Here is a 21,064-nt window from a genome sequence, read left to right on the forward strand (position 1 = left end):
ATGATAGTGGTATAAAAGGAAACAAGTAGATAAATCAACAGAATACAATCCAGAAATACATCTATAACAGACTTTTTAATGAAGATAAAAGATGGAGCAAGGAGTGCTGTTAAAAGCGAATATCCACATGTAAATTAACTTGGACCTACACTTCAAATAAAAATTAACTCAAAATGGATCACAGATCTAAATATAAAACTTAAAACTATGAAACTTCAAGAAGAAAACAGTAGAGAAAATATGTGTTAAAGACATCTTCGATAAGGCACAAAAGAACAATCCAGAAAAGATAAATTGGACTTCACCAAAATAAGGAATTGGGGCTCCATGGAGAAATGAACAAGGTTGATACAGAAAAAGTACAAGGTAAACAAAGGAACTCTTGTTTTGTCAGAAAGTAAGAATACTTAAAAACAGGGATATATTAAAGGACACAAATATCAAATTTAAGGAGTTTCTACTGCCCAAATTGGAATAATTTCATCATAAAAATAAAGAATAAAAGGAATGAATTATTACATCAACAATTTTACACACCTATAATGACAGATTATCAATTAATAGAAGGATTTTAAAAAATCATCATTTTGCATAAATCTGAGTTTTCTGGGAATAGAATATTCACACATACACCAAAGTATCTCCTAGGGGGTTACTTACTAACTACAAAGGTGATAAGGAATATCTTTACAGTGGAAAAATCTGGCAGTAACACCTTAAACAAGTGACCAAAGCCAACACTAACAATAAAGGGACAGAATGGCATCATGTGTTTCTTAATGTAAAATTCAGAAAAGGTCCAATGTCTTTCAGTAAGAACAATGCATCAGCTGGATACAATAGGGAGAGAGAAACCACAGTTAATCTGAAAACAGAAAATTTAACATAAGGAATAATCCCACATAAGGGTGTGGGATCACAAGGACTGGATAGTATAAAGTAGAGATCAGGTGTGCTACCACATACAACAGACACTATGCCTAGGGCTGAGACAGTGCCCAAGAACTTTTTCCACCTTGCTGAAGGCACAGCCAGGCTTGCTGTGCTATTACACAGTGGAATTTGAATCTCCCAAGCCCCCATTCTAGAACCTGCCTATACAAATCCATTCTGTGGACCTTACTGGTAATCCATCTTCTGAATCCACAAGTGCCCCACAAGGGCATTACTGGGACAACTGCCAAAATATGACTATGAATTGTACACCAAATAGCAGTGTTGCATCAATGTCCCATTTTCTGATATTTGAAATCTATACTGTGTTTACAGATGAGAATTTTTTTACATATGTCAAAATTTATCAACTTGTACATTTTAAATACTTGCAGCTTATTGTGTTAATCTTACCTCAGTGAAGCTCAATTTAAAAAAAAAAAAAGAAAGAATCTCTTTATTCTCCAGAGACATAATGACATGTTTAGGGCTGAAGGGTCACAGTGTCTACAACTTACTTTCAAATCTTGTGTGTGTGTGTGTGCAAGAAGCCAAGTATACATTGAGAAAATAAAGGAAACGTGGCAAAATCTACTGCCCTGAGAAAAGGCTCATAGAAACAATACTGGGGGGGGGGAAGGGGTTGCTCACTCCTGTAATCCTAGTTACTTAGGAGGCTGAGATTGAGAGGATAGTGGCTGGAGGCCAGGCAGGGCAAGTAGTTCACAAGATTCTATCTCCAAAATAACTAGAGCAAAATTGACTGAAAGTGTGGCTCATGTGGTAGAGTGCCTGCTTTGCAAGCATGAAGCCTTTAGCTCAAACCCCAGTGCTACCACAAAAGGAAGAAAAGGGAGGGAGGGAGGACTCCTTAAATTGTGTGGTCTTCATGCTTGAAGATTAGTTTAGCTGGATATAAAAATCTCAACTCAGGGCTGGCAGAGTGGCTCAAGTGGTAGAGAACCTGCCTAGCAAGTGTGAAGTCCTGAGTTCAAACCTCAGTACTGGAAAAAAAAAAATCTCAACTCATATTTTCCTTTTGATGAAAACCTTAAGATCTTCCCCTTCCTGTCTTTGGAACTCCAGTGCTGAGGTTGTAGAACTGGATGGTAGTCTGACATTTTTTCCATTGCAAGTGGTTTACTTTTTTTGTTTGGATGCCCAAAGTACTTTTTCTCTGAAGCCAAAGTATGTTTCAGTAGTTTCAGAGTATGTTTCACATGGTATGGGCCACCCAACCCCTCTTTTAAAGTTTGCTTTGTTTTATAGCTCAGGCTGACCTGGAACTCACAATGCAGCCCAGGTCTGGCCTTGACCTCTATATCCTTCTTCTACCTCTCAAGTGCTGGGATTACAGGCTTGGATTACAATTCATTTTATTTTAGTTTTCTGTTCCTTTGTTTCAGTTATTCTTCAGGTACTATTACATATATCCATATAGCATGTGTATATAAGATCTTGTCACTTCTGAAAGCCCAGCACTCAGGTTGAGGCAGGAGGCAAGCCTGGGCTACAGAGCAAGTTCCAAACCAGCCTGGGTTACAAACTGAGACACTGTCTCAAAACAAAAACACAAACAAAAAAATGTCTTGTCATTCTCCGAATCCCTTTTATACTTTTTTTACTTGTTTGATTTTTTTTTATTAGTTCTTTTCTATCCTTTATTTCTTTTATGGTAATTTCTATTATGTTTATTCACTTAAGAACCTTCTGATTCATCTCTGAGATACTTATAATTCATTCTTTATGTCCTCCATAGCCACCTTATTTCTAAACTTTTCTAATTCTTATTCATGGATTTTTGGTTTGTTTTGAGACAGTGTCTTGCTATGTAGCTCAGGTTGACCTCAAGGTCTTGATTCTCCTGCCTGTGCTTCCTGAGGACTGAGATTACAGATGTGTACCACCATGCCCAGCTATGCTGTCTTTTCATAGCATTCTGTTTTATATTCAGAGTTCATCTTGTAAAAACAGATTTTATTAGACCTCTGTATACTGACATCTTCATTTCTTTAGGTCTGTTATTTTTTTCTGATACATATATGTATATATATATATATATATATATGTGTGTATACACACACACACACACACACACACACACATATACACAGGTAGGACTGGGGTTCAAGGTTTCATGCTTGCAAAGCAGGTACTCTACCACTTGAGCCACACCTCCAGTCCATTTCATTCTGATTATCTTGGAGGTGAGGACTCATAAACTATTTGCTTAGGCTGGCCTGGAACCAATAACCTACCAATCTCAGCCTCCCACATAGCTAGGATTACAGGCATGAGCCACTGGTTCCTAGCTCTGATCATATCTTTGAAGGGTGCTTAAGACCACAGTACTTCCTATAATTCATATTAAAGTAACTCAACCCATAATAGTTTCTTATGGAGGGGGTGAGACATAGGTTGAGATAAATTTTCTAGTTATGTATTTCCAGGGTTCCCTTTTATATTGCTGTCATAAGTACAATAGTATAAGCACTTCTCTACTACTTTCTCAACTGTCTCCTCCACTGTCCCCTCCCTCCCCCATGTATCTGAAGGTTTTACTTCTTCATTACCAAATCCCTACCCCCGTCAACTTGTATTCATTTATAGCAGTTTGTTCTTAGTGTGGGGCCCTGTTCTTTCACTGAGTTATTTCCAAGAACCTCAAAGAAGGCTGCCTCAGTACCTGAGATGGTCTCCTAGCACTCACACAGAAACCTGTACCTGATGTCCTCCTTCCTTGTCTCAGCTGTTGCTCCTCAACAGGTCAACTGCATCCCCACTATGAGGTAAATCCCCACCTTTCTTGGGTGGTTGGTGGTATCAATTCTTAGGACTATTAGGTGTTCCTTTAAAACCAGGTATGGTGGCACAGCCTAATCCCAGCACTTGGGGCATAGAAACAGGAGTATAGAAAATTCCAGGCCAGCCTGGGCTTCTTGGTGAGACCCTGTCTCAAAAGAACCACCAAGATCTGAGGATATAGCTCAGTGGTAGAATGTTTAAGTGGTAAAATGTGTAAGGACCTATGTTTGATCCCTAGCATGGCAACAGAAAAAGTCCTTTGGAATCCCTTGGCTTGCTTCCACAGTTATTCTTATAAGTCTCTTAACACAATGGGTAACTTGGCCATCCTCTTTTATTCTTGTATTTCTTTTAAAAGCCATACTTCCTGATACTGCAAAATACCTGAAGTGACTATCTACTATTTTTGTTACCAAGTCCTTAATGAAATAAGGAGTTTATGTCAGAATAAAAACCAGCCAAATCACTACACATATCATTGAGTTCAGTGACATGGCTTTATGTTCTGTAGCAAACTCTGTATTTCAGACCCATTTTAACAGTTCATGGAACACACTTTGAAGAACAGCATTGCCTTAAAATACCCTGCTTCTTCAGAAAGGTGCTGGACAACCTAAGACGGGAGACAGGTATCACCATAAATTCATGGTCTCTAGCAGCAAATGGTCTTCAACATAATATGCAATAACATTACATCTTACTAGTCAACTGTAAAACTTCACTCCTTAAACCTTGTTTCCCTCCTCTCACCCTGTCATTATCCTCAGGATCTCACTTTCTTATTGAGAAATAGATGGGGGCTCGAAATACAAAAACTGTTTAAGTTGAAGACATATAAACAAACCTGCTGAATTTACACCTCTTCTTGCCTTCTCTCCTATTCACAATAGACAAAACATTCCTCCTATCCAAAGTCACCAATCCTTCCACCTGTGCCTTGAGCAAGTCCCTTCCTGCCTTCCCAGAAGTATCACTTACAAATCACCTTTTGTAGATTCAATAGCTCACTTAAGTGGATCCTTTCTAGTTCCACTTAAGTGGTGATTAGCCAGTGATTTATAAAACTGGAAATGAGTAAGAAAGCCTCCTCAATTCCCTATTTTCCTTGCTTCAGGTGACCCTCCCCCTTCAGAGGTAAACTTCTCTACAGAGTTGTCTGAACTTTCCAACTACATTTTTCCATCTCCCATTCATGGATTAAACCCACCCCAATCTGCTTTCTATTTTATCTCTACCAAAATATGCTTTTACATGATCACCATATTACTAACCTTAAATTCTGTGTGTTTTTTTTTTTTAAGTATTATCTTACTTGACCTTGCAAGAGCTAATTCCATTGTCATGGAACTGTTTTTCTCATTTCTTCTCAGTCTCCTTTGTGAATTGTTCCTTATCTAGCAGCCACTGTCCTAGATGATTTCATCACTATGACAGAATAGAAAAGAAGGGAGAAGAAAAAACAAGATCAAAAAGAAAGGTCAGAGAAGTGGCAGAACTCAATACCAAAAGATAGGTGAGAAAGGTGGGCAAGAAAGAATAAAAGCAATTTAAGCTGCATGACAAGTTGCAGAACAAACAAGGAAGGTCTATAAGACTGAGGACAGGAAATCAACACCAGAAGTACAAGAGACAGACACACTAAGGATCTCATGGCTATGGGCTTCCTTCATGACAACTATGAGGTCAAGGGATGTCAGGAAAACGATTCCATCCATAACCAAAGTAAAACAGAGAACTTAGTAACCATGATTCCTAATTACTACACAGAATTTGTGTGTGTGTGTGTGTGTGTGTGTGTGTGTGTGTGTATGTGTGTATGTGTGTGTGTGTGTGTGTATGTGTGTGTGTGTGTGTGTGTGTGTGTGTGTGTGTGTGTGAAGGTACGGTCATTTGAACTCAGTGCCTCATGTCCCAGTCCCCAAATTCTGGGATTATAGTAGAGTGCGCCACCACACCCAGCTAGTGTTTTTCTTTTAAATTTGTTATACTACAACATTAGTATCTATGGACTACTTATAGTAGAAGAAATCTGAGGAAAGTTCTTTGAGAAACAGGGTAGGTTTACAACTTCAAAGAGGATAAGAGGCTAGGGATACAGCACTATGGCACAGAGGACCTGACTAACATCCCTGACTTCCAAAAAGAAGGAACAAACAAAAGGATATGGAATTTGAAAAAGGTTTTGAAAGACTACGTGAAAAGCAAAAAAGTTGAGGCAATTCACCTGATAGTTACCTCTGTCAGTCATTTAAAATACAATATATGTGTATATATTCAAATACACACTTTTTAGAATGTACATATACTGTAGTATTATTGGAGCTGATACATAATTATTTAAACAGATATTTTAAAAGAATGAAATCAAGGTTAAGTATTTTTAAATGTCATTTTAATCATGATAGCCTTTTACTAATGCTCTAAGAAAATGCAGTTACAGCATGGTTCATGATAGAGGATGTCAGCCAATTACAAAGAGTTGTCTTATTAATTTGAAACTATGAGGACCTCTTTAGGTCTGGTTGGATAGTCACTGCTATTAACTTCACAGTAAAACTGGTAAGAGCCTGTGAAGTGTCAGCTCTGCCACTCTAATGCCATTGTGCTTGCAAATGGGTACTATGTTTATCAGAGCTGAAGATACTTCAAAGATTCAAATAATTCAAGAAAATTACAACTCCATACAGCTGATAAAATCAAACAGGAAATGGGATAGCAATGGTTATAACTTTCTGTACAACACAGACTTCCCTGTCAACTAATTAAGCATTCAGTTTCCAGGAATGACAAGTATCCACGTATCTACAGAACACTGGAAAGTCACCTAATATGAGCAGTCCTGATTTCTCTGGACTCAGCCTTCTGTATTATGGGAAATTGTTGGGCACCAGTACCCAACCTCAATGAAAGTTATGAAAGAACAGTATCTCTATGCTGTCAACTGGAATTCAGGATCACTTTTTCTTGTTAGTTTTGAGCCCAGGCTGGCCTCAAACTCATGATCTTCCTGCCTTACCTTCCCAAGTACTGGGATTTCAGGTGTGTGCAACCATACCTAGTGAAAGATCACATTTTACAGCTGTAGTGCATGTGCTCTACATCCTACAAGTTAGAGACTTTCCAGGCCACTGAAATTGAGGGCATTTTGTAAGCAGCCTCCCTATGGGACTTTCCTATGAACTGAGATGAGGTGTTTTGTGCCAGAGATCTGGTAATAGCCTATGATAATCTTCAATGTTTTGAAAGTCATTTTAGTTAAGAATGGATATTGAAATCCACAAGCCTACATGTAAATTCTGTTATAATTTTGAGGCTTGGGGAAAAACAAAAGGGTTTGCAGTATAGAAAGTCCTTTATTTTTAGGGCAGCTGTGTATAGTTTGACAGGTTGTACAGTGCAAGGGTACTTTTTTCTAACCTACACAAAGCTTCCACTTGGGTTTGTGGCAGCCTTAACTCTTCCCCTCAGGATATTCTTTATAGCATAGCATATGTGAAATATAGCCATTTGACATGCTAATTTATGTCACCACAACAATCTATTATTTTAATTAATTAATTATGGTACTGGGGTTTGAACTCAGGGCTTCACACTTGCATAGCAGGTGCTCTACCACTTGAGCCACACCTCCAGCGCATTTTGCTCTGATTAGTTTGCAGACAAACTATTTGCCCGGAATGGCCTTGAACCACAATTCCCACGATCTCAGCATCCCATGTAGATAGGATTACAGGTGTAAGCCACTGGCACCTGGCTTTTATTATTATTTTTTTGCTTATTTTTGTGGTATCAGAGATCAAACTCAGGGCCTCACACATGCTAGGCACTTCCAGTCCTGTGTATTAGTACTTCAAACCTCAATTTAAATAAAAAAAAAAAAAAGTTCTAATGTTTTTCTCACCTCAATGGTTAAATTTTACTGAATAATATGGCATCTGTCTCATTTTAAAGACTACTGGTTTAGTGTATTTTGAAGAAACAAAGTGGTAGCAAATGCCTATAATCTCAGCTACTTGGGAGGCTGAGGTGGGAGGATTGTTTCAGCCCACCAAGTTCCATTCCACAGCAACACAGAAAGAAACCCTATCTCAAAAAAACAAAAGAATAGAAATATCTTTACTACAAAAGGAAGGGTGGCCATGATAAATGAACAATACACACAGGCATTAAAATATCTTGGTAAAACCAATTAATATGTATTAACAAAAAACTAAGATTAATTGGAAAAAAAAAAGAAAATGCAGGAGTGATATTTGAGACAGGGGTCAAGGTTACAGGAAGAAACTTAAGACTTTTGTATGTCTAGATGATGGCATAACATTGACTGCTCCTTTGGGAGCTGTCCTTGGCAGAGTTACTTTTACTTCCTCTCCCTTTGCCCAGCATTCTAAACTCTAAGGGGGGGGGGGAGCCACACCCAAATAATTAAGATGTTAACTGGTAAATAATCTTTAGATTTACAAAACTCAAAACATCCGGAGACCCTCCAATAACATCAGAAAGTATTAACACCTTTCCTTATTTTTTAATCTTATGCACCAACTAACACAAACGAAGAAAGAGCTGTGAGGTTTAACTTACAGAACTAAAAGTTAGTTGAGACCCTATCTCAAAAAACAAGTCCAGCTGGGCACCAGTGGCTCATTCCTATAGTCCTAGATAATTGGAAGGCTAAGGTCAGGGGGTCTAGATTTGAGGCCAGCTTGGGCAAACAGTTTGCAAGATCCTGTCTCCAAAATAAACACAACAAAATGGACTGAAGGTGTGTGGCTCAGGTAGAGCACCTGCTTTGTAAGCATGAAGACCTGTGTTCAAATGACAGAGGGGAGGGGAGGGGAGAAGCCCAGTAGAGTGGTACATATCTATAATTCCAGCTATTTGGGATGCAGAAGTAGGAGAATCACAGTCCAAGGCCAGCCCAGGAAAAAGCTTAAGACCCTATTTGAAAATAAACAAAAAGCATAAAGGGCTGGCAGCATGGCTCAAGTGGTACAGTGCCTGCCTAGCAAGGGGGAAGACCTGAGTTCAAACCCCAGTACTGCCAAGGGGGTAAAAAAAATACAGGAGGGCTGGGAATACAGCTCAGTAGCAGAGCACTTTTCTAGTATGTACAAGTCCTGGGTTCCATCATCAGCATCACAAAACAAAAACAAAAACAAAAGTCTAGTCCCAGGTGGTCAAGGCTGATTGTGATGTTCTGGTCAGAGGAGGGATAAAGAAAGGAGTGTGCCCCAGATGATGAAGACCTAAGGACACCAACTCAGCACTTGCCTGCCTGCCACTGCCCCCTACCCCTCCTTTTCCTCTCTATAAAACTCCTTTTGTGTACCTGATTTCCCCAAGATGGAGCTCCTAGGATGATAGCACCTCTATAGTCTCAGGACTAGCCATCAAATAAACCTGATTTTCTTTCCAGGAACTCTCTTTTATTGAGTACAGGCTTTTGAGCAGTAAACAGCTGAAGGTGGGTCTGGTTGGTAACCACAGTTTATCTTGGACATTAAGAAAAGTGAAAAAGAGAAATCTAGAAATGAACCAAGTTTACAAATTACCATACTAGGATATATAAAAAGGCACAATGCAATTAAAAAAACAATCCTCTGATATCAACTTCCCACCAACACAGAGTAACTAGTACTGAGGCATGCTTTCCTGCCATGAACTACTGTGTAGCTCTAACTGGGAAAAACACATGAGGGAACTATTTCCAGGCACTGGACAACATACAATGTAATACTGTGATCCCTGAGAAAAGAGAAACTCATGTGAGGCCCCCAAATGTCTTTATGGGAGTTATTTTCTGACAATAGTGCAGGGAGCTAGAGCCATAGCAGAACACACAAGGAGCCAGCAAGAATTTGGGGCTGTGAGCCAGATAGAATATATAGGGCAAAGCATGGGAGAGAAGGAGCTGAACAGATGAAGAGCACCAGTAATCTATGTAGGGATGTGCCAAGTCCTTGGCATGTGCAGGGCAAGACCATGGGAAGTTTACCAGAGTACAGCTGCTAAGGGATTGGGAGGAACAAGACAGTGGAAGTCAAGCAGGAACAAAGAGAAAACAAAGAGATGGGAGTCTTCAACCAAACATACCGGTAATTATGAAAATGTGAATGGATTCAATAATCAAAGGTAAAAACTGACAGCTTGGGTTAAAAAAAGCAAGACAACAAATTATCTACAAGAAGCACTCAAGTACACAAGTCACAAGTAAAAGCATGGCAAAAATATGCCGTTCAAAGCAGACTTCAAGACAAAGAACTACAAGAGACAAAGGAGGGCATTCATATGTTAAAAAGTGGGGGCAACTCATGAGCAAGATAAAGCTTCAAAATACAGATAGCAGAAACCAGATTAAAGGAATGAACAAATTGACAGTCATGCTGGAAAATTTTAGCATTCTTCTCTTCATAACAGATAGGAGAAACTCTGAAAAATAATATAGATTCATACACTATTAATTAACTGATATATACAGAACACTATACTCAATAACTGTAGAATTTAAATTATGTTCAAATGTACACAGAACAGTCACCAAAATAGATAATACCCTAGGCCATAAAATGTCTCAAACTTCAAAAGAGTTAAGTCTTCCAGAGTATATATTCTAACCATGGAATAAGCTATCTAGAAAACCCCTCACATACCTATAAATTAATATACTCCTAAGCAGTAAACTAATCATGGACGAAATCACAGAAGAAGAAAAAAATTTTCTTTTCCTTTTTTTTTTTTTTGGTGGTACTGGGTTTGAACTCAGGGTCTTGCACTTACTGGGCAGGTACTCTACCACTCGGGCTACTCTGCCAACCCTTTTTTGTGTTGGGTATTTTTAAGATAGGGTCTCCTGAACTATTTGCCCAAGGCTGGCTTCGAACTTTGATCCTCCTGATCTCTGCCTCTTGAGTAGCAAGATTACATGTGTGAGCCATCAGTGCCTGGCTTCACTTGGGTCTTAAAAAAACATTTAAAAAATAATAGGGAATATTGTGAGCAAATTTATGACAACGAATGTGGACAATTAGTTGAAACTGACAATTTTCCTTAAAAAATTTACCAAAATGTATTCAAAAATAGAAAATCTTGGCTGATGGAATGGTTCAAGTGCTAGAGTGCCTGCCTAGGAAGCATGAGGCCCTGAGTTCAAACCCCAGTACTGCCAAAAAAAACCAAAAAAAATCTGAAGAGCCCTGAATTTATTAAAGATACAAAATTCCTAATTTAAAACCTTTCCATAAAGAAAACTCTAAGCACAGATGGATTCACTAGTGAATTCTGTCAAATATTTAAGGAAGAATATTAATTTTACAATGGAAGGAATACTCTGCATTACTCTAAGACCAGTGTTACCTTTATATTGGAATCAAATAAAGATACAAGAAAACGATGAGATATTTCTCAAGTATTAAGAAAAATCCCTAACAAAATATTAGCAAATAAAATTTATAAGTATGCAACAAAAAGGGTAATATATCATGACTAAGTGAGGTATATCTCAAGACTGCAAGACTGGTTTAACATCTGAAAATTAATGTAATTTACACATTTACAGGTAAAAGAGAAAAATTACAGATCATTTCAGTAGGTACAGAAAAAGCATGTGACAAAAATCACTACCCATTCATGATAAAAATTCTCACCACTAGAAGGAAATATCTTTGTTTCAATAATGAGCATCTATATAAAATTAACAGTTAATATAATAAATGATGAACAATGAAATGTTTTCCTCCTGAGATCAGGAATGAGGCAATGATATGTTCTGTCATTTAATATTGAAATTTGACTTCTATTCAATATTATACTAGAGGTCCCTTGTAGTGTAGTAAGCTAAGAAAAAGACAAATTGTAAAGAACAGAATTAAATAAAACTATGTACGTAAAACCATTTCCCTATATTTCTAAGTAGAAATCCTAAGAAATCTACAAAAACACATTAAATAATTGAATTCAGTAATATGAAATTAACTATTACATTTAACGATTGAATCTAACATGAAATATAATCAATGGTATTTCAATATACTAACAGAAATGAAATTTTAAAGATACCATTTCCAATATCCTTAGACATCATAATTTATCATAAAATATTTTTGAATAAGCTTAAAAACTGTGCAAGAATACTACAATGAAAACCATGAAACAGTGCTGAGAGAAATTAAAAATCTAAATAAATGAGAGATGAAGTCAATATTGTTAACATTTTCCCCAAATCAGTACCAAGATTCAATACAATTCCAATCAGGACTATAGCAGGCACATGTAGAAATTTACAAGCTAACTTAGTACAGGAACAGACCACACATACATAGTCAATTGACTTTTTATTTTTTACAAAAATGCTAAAGTAAAATAATGAGAGAAGTACTCTTTCAATAAATACTGCTTTAACATATGGCTGAAATCTCACACACACACACAAAATTTCAAAATGTATTACAGACATAAGTATCATAGAATTAAAAATATGAAAATACTGGAAGAAAAAAGTGGAAGATAATCTTAGGAAACCTGAGGAAGACTTGTTAGATAAGACAAGAGTATCATTAACCATGAAAGAAAAAAAAATTGGACTTAAAAATTTAAACTTTATTTCTTCAAAAGACATTAAGAAAATGAATAGGCAAGCCCAAGTGGAGGAAAAAGAAAACAAAGGTCCAGGACACAGAATATTAAGAATTTTTACTTTTCACTGGGCACGTGGTGCCTCATGCCTGTCTGCAATCCTAGCTATTCAGGAGGCAGAAATCAGGAGAATGAAGGTGTGAGAGCCTATCTGAAAATACCCAGTACACACACATACACCACCCCCCCCCCCCCGAAAATACCCACTACACACACACACACACACACACACACACACACACACACACACACACAGAGATAGATAGATAGATAGATAGATAGACAGACAGACAGACAGACAGACAGACACACACACACACACACACGGAACTGGTGGAGTGGCTCAACTGGTAGAGCATCTGCCTAGCAAGCATGAAGCCCTGAGTTCAAATCCCAGTATCACAAAAAAAAAAAAAAAAGAATTTTTACTTTTCAATAAAAAGACAAACTTTTAAACGTTATATGCATAACCAAACATATAAACCAAAGTCTTAGCAAAAAAAAAAAACATAAGAATGGCCACTAAGCCACTATGCACAAGAAAATTAAAATTTGTTAGGTATCTTTCACCCCTACTAGAATAGCCAAAATTATAAAAGATTAAAGCTGCCCAGAATAGTCAGTAGCTCACACTTGTAAGATTAGCTACCTGAGAGGCTAAGATTGGGAGAATTTTGATTCAAGGCCAGCCACAGAAACACTTCTCAAGATCCCATCTCCAAAATAACCACAGCAAAATGCACTGGAGGTGTGGCTCAAGTGGTAGAGCACCTGCTTTGCAAGTGCAAAGCTCTGAGTTCAAACCCCAGTAACACTCCCCTTCTAAAAAAAACCCTACCCAAATTGACAAGGGTATAAACCAACTCTGAAGGAACCTGCTGGAATACAAAACCTTATACTAATGTAAACATGTACTTGTCATACAAACAAATTCTATGAACTTATCCAAAGAAATGACAACACAGCCATGCTGAAACTTGTCTATAAACAATTTATACAGTTGATCTCCGTTATCCACAGGGATACCTTCCAAAGTCCCCAGCCTGAAATCAGGGATAAGTTTAATCAACAAATGAGGCAGAGTAAGAGATTAACAGTAGCTAATAACATAGCAATTACAACACACTGTGGTAAAAGTTATGTGAATGTGGTCTGTCTCTCTCAAAACTCTTACTGTACTGTAGGAAATAAAGCCTACATGCTAAGATGAACTGACCAGACACTAGGATGTAGTATTACACTACTACTTCGGGTACTTGAGCGCAAGCACTGCGGATACTAGGACAACAGATCTGGGAACTGAGATGTCCTATGTGACTAATGAGCAGGTCGGCACAGGGAACATGAATATACTGGACAAAGGCGTGATTCCTACTCTAGGCACGATGAGCCGAGATCTCATCTTGCTACTCAGAACAGCACTTAATTTAAAACTTATGAATTATTTCTGGGATTTTCCATAAATATTTTCAGATTAAGTTTGCCTGCAGGTAACTAAAACCGTGCAATATGAAACTTTAGGTAAGAGGGAACTGTACTAATTTCCATCAAGAGGCAAATGAACAAATTTTATATAGAGAATTGATAAAATATAGGTCAACCTTAAGTACTATTAATCCGTTGCCATTAATCTTACATTCATAAGATGATTTACAGGATTTTCACCAAGAACCAAAAGAACTAAGCCACAAAATAGTAACATAGGGCTGGCAGAGCAGCTCAAGTGGTAGAGTGCCTGCCTAGCAAGTATAAGGCTCTGAATTCAACTTCCAGTAACCAACCCCCTCCCCAAAACACACACACACACACACACACACACACACACACACACACGTAACATATATATTGTAAATTGCCAGTTAATAAAGAATTTTTAGGCAGTGAGAGAGCTCTTAATTTTCTAAAGAATTACTTTATGGTCAATTGTATTTTGGAATATAATACAGCTTGAATTAAAGAAAAACTGGGGCTTAATAGTATACTCTAGAAGTTGAAACTATGTCAGACTAGGTAAAACCAGGCTTTCTGGAGAGAGAGGCCTAAAAAATCTCCAGTTTTAACAAGCACCGCAGGTAGTTCTGAGAGTTAAGTTTGAAAGCCCTCATCTGAATGTAAAAAGAAAGAATATAACTCACTTTGGCATCAACAGCCTATTTCGGGTGGGGGTGTAGCTCAGTGGAAGAGTACTTGTGTAGCAAGTTGGATTGACCCCTAGTACTACAACCAACCAACCTGTTTTGTTTGGCTTATAGTATGTATAAGTTATACGCAAATATTTTTAAACTACTCATCAATGCCTAAAATTTACCCAAAAAATCAAGGCTTCGCACTTCCCATAAAAAAAAAAAAAAAGCCTTCAATACCTGGAAATCTCACCTGATGGTCTCTTGGGAGTAAGCAGACACAGTCTTGGAGAAGTATATTTTGAGATATAATTCATTAGGTTTTTTTCTTTCTTATTATAAAAACAAAGACATTATCTTCTGATTTAAATGCTTTCCTAGAACTCTTGATAATATGGCATGGAGATTTTAAAATATTGAAGATGGCAATCTCCAAACTTGTCTCAAAATTGAGGATCAGAGCCTTTTATTATTCATTCAAGTCCCAGGTGCCCAAGTCAGGCACATAAGTCTTACTTCTAAAATTATATAAAACTCAGATCTTAGTTGGCCACTAGTCTGTTTAATCACTTAAAACAGAAACAGCCCTGTGTTTGGGGAACCAATGAACTCAACCAACTGTGAATAGAAGTATTAAAGAGAAAAAAATTGTGTCTGTACTGAGCATGTAGACTTTTTTCATTGCTATTATTCCCTAAACAATATATTGTAATAACTACTACATAGCATTTATATTACAAGTAAGCTAGAGATGATTTAGTATACGTGAGGTTGTGCATAGGGTATATACAAATACCAAGTCATTTTATATAAGGGACTTGAGCATCCCCAGATTTTAGTATGGAACCAAACCCTCACAGACACCAAGAGGGACATCTGTAAAAGAAACCTTAAAATGTGTCTAAGAATTAAGAGTTGGAGCTGGGGTGGCTGGTAATGTCTCAATGGTAGCACGTTCTTAGCTTATGCAAGGCCATAACTTTAATCCCCAACATCTCTAATCAATCATCAATCAATCACTCTCTCTCTCTCTCTCTCTCTCTCTCTCTAGCTCTCTCTCACTCACTCACACACACACACACACACACACACACACGCACGCTCGCGCGCAAAACACTAATATAAAAAAGACTTAAGTTTTACCTGTACAAACTAGGGTACTTCAAACTAGTATAAAGGATCTAAGATTTTGACCTATTTGCAAAGTAACAAAGTAACCTACCAGTGCCAACTGATGTTAAAGTTCTGAGATTTTGCCTTACTAGCAGGGTAATAAAGTAGACTGCCAGATCTGAGATCTCCCTCTATTTGTACAAGTTTCATGGATGGTCACAGAAAGCAAAAGATTCAAGAGTCAGAGACAACGAACAGTTTTAGTACTTACAACCATAGCACAGGCCAAAGTGTCAACATTTTTCCACTGGTTTCCAGAGCCCCAGTTTCCACTGGGCAATGTAAGCATGGGCAGTGAGCTGTGTTACAGGAGAGGAACCCTATATTTAGGGAATCTTAATCTTTTATTATGGGCAATGGCATACCTGCCCTTTGGCTCCAGAGGGAGACAGTATCTTTTTACTATACTAGACAGTATGCATGCCTGCCCCTTTCTACAGTGGAAGACACTACCTCTTTCTTCCAAGGCTGTACCTTATATAACATCACTGAAAAAAGAAACATAGTAGTCGGCACCTTACTGGCAAGAGTGCAGAAGTGGAAAGACCCGGGAAAATTTGTCTCTAGTAAAGTCTGACCCTGAGTTACAGTGAAATAAGTGGGTCTAAGACTGAGGCAGGCTCCATGAGGGACCATGAGGCAAGGCAAAATCAGGAGTTAGGAACTGAGAATAAAACACTCTATTAAATGAGTAACTTGATTAGGAGCACACATGTGTTCTTCTTTTAGTCCATGCTCCTCCACCTTGCTTAGATGATTAAGATGCCCCCGGAACCCACAATCATATCTTAAAGAAAAACACTTATCTTGAGAGAAACTTTTGATTAAATGATTCCTTTGATCATAGGATTGCTTATAAAAGGAGAAACAGACATCTATATCCCAAAGACCCATATTTAGTGAAATGGACCAGACCTAATGTCTCCTGTCAAGCTGATATCAAACACTGTAGCAACAAGAATGCAAGAATGATTGAAATGTACCAGGTGCCCAGAATAAAGAAACACTTATCTAAAAGAATGTTTACGTTAAACCATTGCGCCTTATTTTATTTAGCATCCCTGCTTTAAAATGATTAATTGCATCTTTATAATTATTTATTTATTTAATTGGAGTACTAGAAATTAAACTCAGGGTCTTGAGAAAGCACTCTACCACTTGAGCGATGCCCCACAGCCCTTTTGTTTTTGAGATAAGGTCTAACTTTGCTCAGGCTGGCCTGGAACCTGGATCTCCCTGCGTCATCCTTGCCTCATGAGTAGCTGGGATTGCAGGTGTGCACCATAACTGGCTCACTGTCTCTTTAATATATCAGCACTTTGGCTATGAACTGTATTCTCTTTCTGCTTTGCTTGCTAAATATTCTGCTAGTCTCTTACCTGTCTGCATCAGAGACAAGGACCTAAGGGCCAGGTAGAGGCTCCTTCCCTTTAAGGGACCTTCTTGGACTCTCCATGACCCCAGCACATAGGGCCACATTCTATTTAAACCTTCAAGTTCATACACCCCTTGACCTAGTGTAATTATTTAATTAGCACATTATCTTTAAAAACTATTCCCTTTTTTAAAAAAAATGTTAAAAATGATTTTCCGCCGATTGTGGTGGCACACACCTGTAATCCCAACACACGGAAGGGAGGTGGTGGCAGGTAGATGGAGTTAAAGGCCACCCTGGGCTACCCAGCAAGACCCTTTCTCAAAAACAAACAAACAAACAAAAAAAAACGATTTCCCTTTCCCAGTTTCTTTGTATTTTTTAAAGGACATGGTCAAATATTTGCCATATTAAAACTTAACACCTCAAGTATTCTACTACAAACACATACTGTACTTCAACTTACTTTAAATGCTTCAAACCTGTTAGCGTTCGCAATGGGAACTACCTGTCAAAAAGTCTCATCCAGCAACAAACATCACAAAAAAGAACAGTCACTTCCAACCACTACCTACGAATACAAGAAAACACCGCACCCCCCCAATTCGTTTTGATCTACTTCTTCTTACCCTTTTACCATCTCACTCCAAATAAAACCTTCGAGAAAGAAGCAGACAAAACACCGTTTCCAGCTAGGTTCCTTTGTCCCCAGCAGAGGGGAAGAGAGGATTGGGAACTCATTAAAGGTAAGGAACCCAAAACATGCAAGACAGGAAACACACAGCATCCAGTCCGCAATCAATCATCAAAGAAAGTCACCATCCCTCCTTTCCCCGCCCCCCCAGCTCAAATACCGTGAGTATATACGCGCTGATTAGGATCATGCGGACCTGGACAAAGCTTTGGCGGAGGCAGCGGGTAGCAGCGAACTAGACGCACCGGGCAGAGAACCCGGGACACAGGCAGGCTACACAGCAGCAGGCTCCGGCGGGGCTCCGCCAAAGTGCGGGTCGCCGGACGGGAAGAGCGAGCCAGCGGAGGCAGCAGGGCGGCCAAGTCCCCAGCTCGCGGGGAAGTCGCTCTGCGAGCCGGCCGCAGAGCGCGCGGGCCCTCCATGTCACCGCCGCCAACACAGACCCTCCTCCCCGCCCCGCCCTCCCCCGCCGCGCACCCCGGCGGCGGCGGCGACATGACAGCGGGTCGCGCTGCGCAAGGGCGCCCGCCACCTCCCGGTCCTCGCCTCCCCACTCTACGCCACCCCACCCCCGGGCTCCCCGACGCCCGCGGCCGGCTCCTCACCTTGGGTGGCGAACGGGGGGTTGCCGCTGACCGGCGAGCCGGGGGCGGGGATGGGCGGCGGGGTCTCGGCCGAGCCCAGCATGGGCGCCGGCAGCATGAGGTAGCGCTGGGGCGCGGGCAGGCAGCGCTGGCAGAAGGAGTGCAGGCAGGGCAGCAGCTTGGGCGCCCGGCTCTGGATGTTCTGGTGACACACGGCGCAAGTGTCCAACAGGTTGAGCCGGGCCGCCTCGCCGCCGCGCTCCGAGTCCGGGCCCTGCCGACTCTCGGCCTCGTTCTCCCCGCTTGGAGCCGCCGAGGGCCCCCCGGCGGCCGCAGCCGGAGCCGCGGCCGCTGCTGCCTTCTCCACAGCCACCTCCATTGTCCTGCCCCGCCGCCGCCGCCGCCGCCGCCGCCGCCGCCGCCGCCGCCGCCGGGGAAGGGGGAGCGCGGTCCCCGCCCGCCGCCCCCGACGACCTCCTCCTCTTCCTCCTCCTTCTCCTCCGAGGCCTCTCTGTGGACCCGCGGAAAGCGAGCGAGGGAGAGCCGGGAGAAGGCTTCCTCCTCAGGCCCCGGGGATCCGCCTCCCGGGGGGCGCAGCCGGAAGAAGGGGAATCTGTCAGCGGGGACCGTTCCCCGCACCACGGAGGCTGCGCCCGGGCCGCCTCGCCAACCGCCCCGGCGCTCGTCGAATCCGCCCAGCCCGCCCGCGCCTCGCAGCCTTTCTCTCGGCCCCCGGCCCGCCGCGAGCCCCGCCCCCACCTCCCTCTCCCAGCAACCGAGGAGCGCGCCGCCCAATAGCCGTCGTTCCTGCCCAGGGGGTGGGGCCTGTCGAAGCCCGCGAGGCTCCGACGGCCCGGCGGGAGGCTGGGAATGGGCAGGGCCGGACTGGGCACGCCCACTCCGGATGCCGAGAACCGCGGCCTCTGATTGGGTCTCTCTGTGCGTTTCGCTCCTCCGAAGAGATTAAGGGTTCATTTGTTAACGACCAGGCACCTAATTCGGCCCGCCTGTGTCAGCTCCTCCCACAGGGCGGGGCTCCACCTTGCCTACTCTACCTCGTTAATTAAGTAACTGCTTTGAAAACTCTGGCCGTACTACTGGGGACCGGATCTTGTAGGAGGAGTATTAATATGGTGGGAGCGTCAACGGAGGACCGAGTGGAGGTGGTGAAGCGCAAATAAAGAATTTTAAAACACACTATGCCAAAGAGATGTTCTGGAGGCAGCACAGATATTCGAAGCCTGAATTTATTCATCGCTCCATGATGAATGAATGAGTACGAAGAATAAGGAGGGAAGGTTCTTGTGCAAGTGGGAAATTTTTAAAGGATTTCCCCTATGGAAAAAGGTGAACATAATTTTTGTAGTCAGTATTTTGCTTTTTGTTTTGGTGGGACTGGGGTTTGAACTCAGGGTTTACACACTTGGCAAAGCAGGCACTCTACCAGTTGAGCCACACCTCCAGCCCAGTATTTTGCTTTTTAAGTGAATAAGAGCAGTTCATTTTCCAGGGAATTAACATATAAAGATTTGCTGATGTCTATATTGCTAATATACATTAAGAGAAAAATAAATTGCAAAACTGATAGCCAAACAATTCGTAACCTCAGTGTTGCTTTTATTTCCCTCCTTTTCCCCTCCACACGGAAAACAGGAATAACAAATTTTCAACCAAAACCTGGGCAAGTTTGCGAGGAGCTTGAAGAATAAAAACGGAGTGATGGAAACAAGCCTTTGTAATCAAATGACTAAAAAAATATATATGCCATTTTTTAAAGCACAGGTGGAGTGGTACAGGACCTTAGATCAGAGGAAGATGGTTGTTAGCCTATTCCTGCCATCTTAGATGCCTTGCTGTGTCCCAAGCCCAGGTGCGGGATATGCTACCTTCACCAATGACACACTTATTGAAGCTAATACCTTCCCTCCCAACAGGCAGAACTGATTGCTTTGACCAGGCCCTAACACTGGCTAACGGAAAAGAGATCAATATCCACTCTGACTGTCCATGCGCCTGTAGTAGCTCACATTTGCAGGCTTTCCTCTGGCAGTTAACGGGATTCTTAATTGTCAGAGGCACCCCTATTGTTAATGGAAAACTTATCCACAAATGACTAGAGGCAGTTAAACTACCTTTAAGGGTCACTATCATCCACTGCCAGGACAACAGAGGACCTCAGACCACCATAGCTATAGGAAACTCTAGGGCAGATTCTGCCACTAAGGCAGTGGCCCTTAAACCTGTCTCTATCCTCCCTTTATTTTGGGTTATACAACCTCTGTACACCCAGGAGGAACTGGAAACCCTAACAACAGCAAGAGCTGTCTGTAAGCATAGCTCTTCCTTGAAATACACCATTCTCCCCAGATCCCAGGAAAACCCATCTTGACCTAGCTGTATGATCTTTTGCATGTGGACTACAACCCCCCTCCTTCCTTCATTTGTTACAGACTCATTTATCCTTCCCCTCCATGGTCATTGCCCTAAAATACCTCACTCAAACATGTTCCATCTGTAATCAGGTCATTCAGACCATCCTCCGCTCCCCACACACCAGGCATGGAAACATCTTCCAGGACAGGATTGACAAATTGACTTCACAGATATGCCCCAGGTCAGGAGATGCAAGTACATTTTAACCTTTAGTTGACACCTTTACGGAATGGATGGAGGCCTTTCCCCAACCAATGAAAAGACATAGAATATGACTTCAGCCCTCCTAACACATATTAGTCCATACAATTAG

At 40.9% G+C, this 21,064-nt stretch overlaps 1 protein-coding gene across 3 annotated transcripts in view; it reads right to left on the minus strand.

Moving 5' to 3' along the window:
* The window catches only part of Trim24 (tripartite motif containing 24), a 98,964-nt gene extending 80,259 nt beyond the window's left edge, over nt 1-18,705 (minus strand). For all 3 annotated transcript variants that reach the window (XR_012444175.1, XM_074062247.1, XM_074062239.1), the window contains exon 1: nt 18,340-18,705. Coding sequence is in view for 2 of the 3 variants with exons in the window: in XM_074062247.1 (XP_073918348.1) it covers nt 18,340-18,697 (358 nt within the window). In the remaining variant the exon portion in view is untranslated. The remainder of the gene's footprint in view (nt 1-18,339) is intronic.
* Nucleotides 18,706-21,064: the final 2,359 nt, after the last annotated feature.

Source organism: Castor canadensis, chromosome 2 (genome assembly GCF_047511655.1).
Source record: "Castor canadensis chromosome 2, mCasCan1.hap1v2, whole genome shotgun sequence".
Taxonomy (NCBI): Eukaryota; Metazoa; Chordata; class Mammalia; order Rodentia; family Castoridae; genus Castor; species Castor canadensis.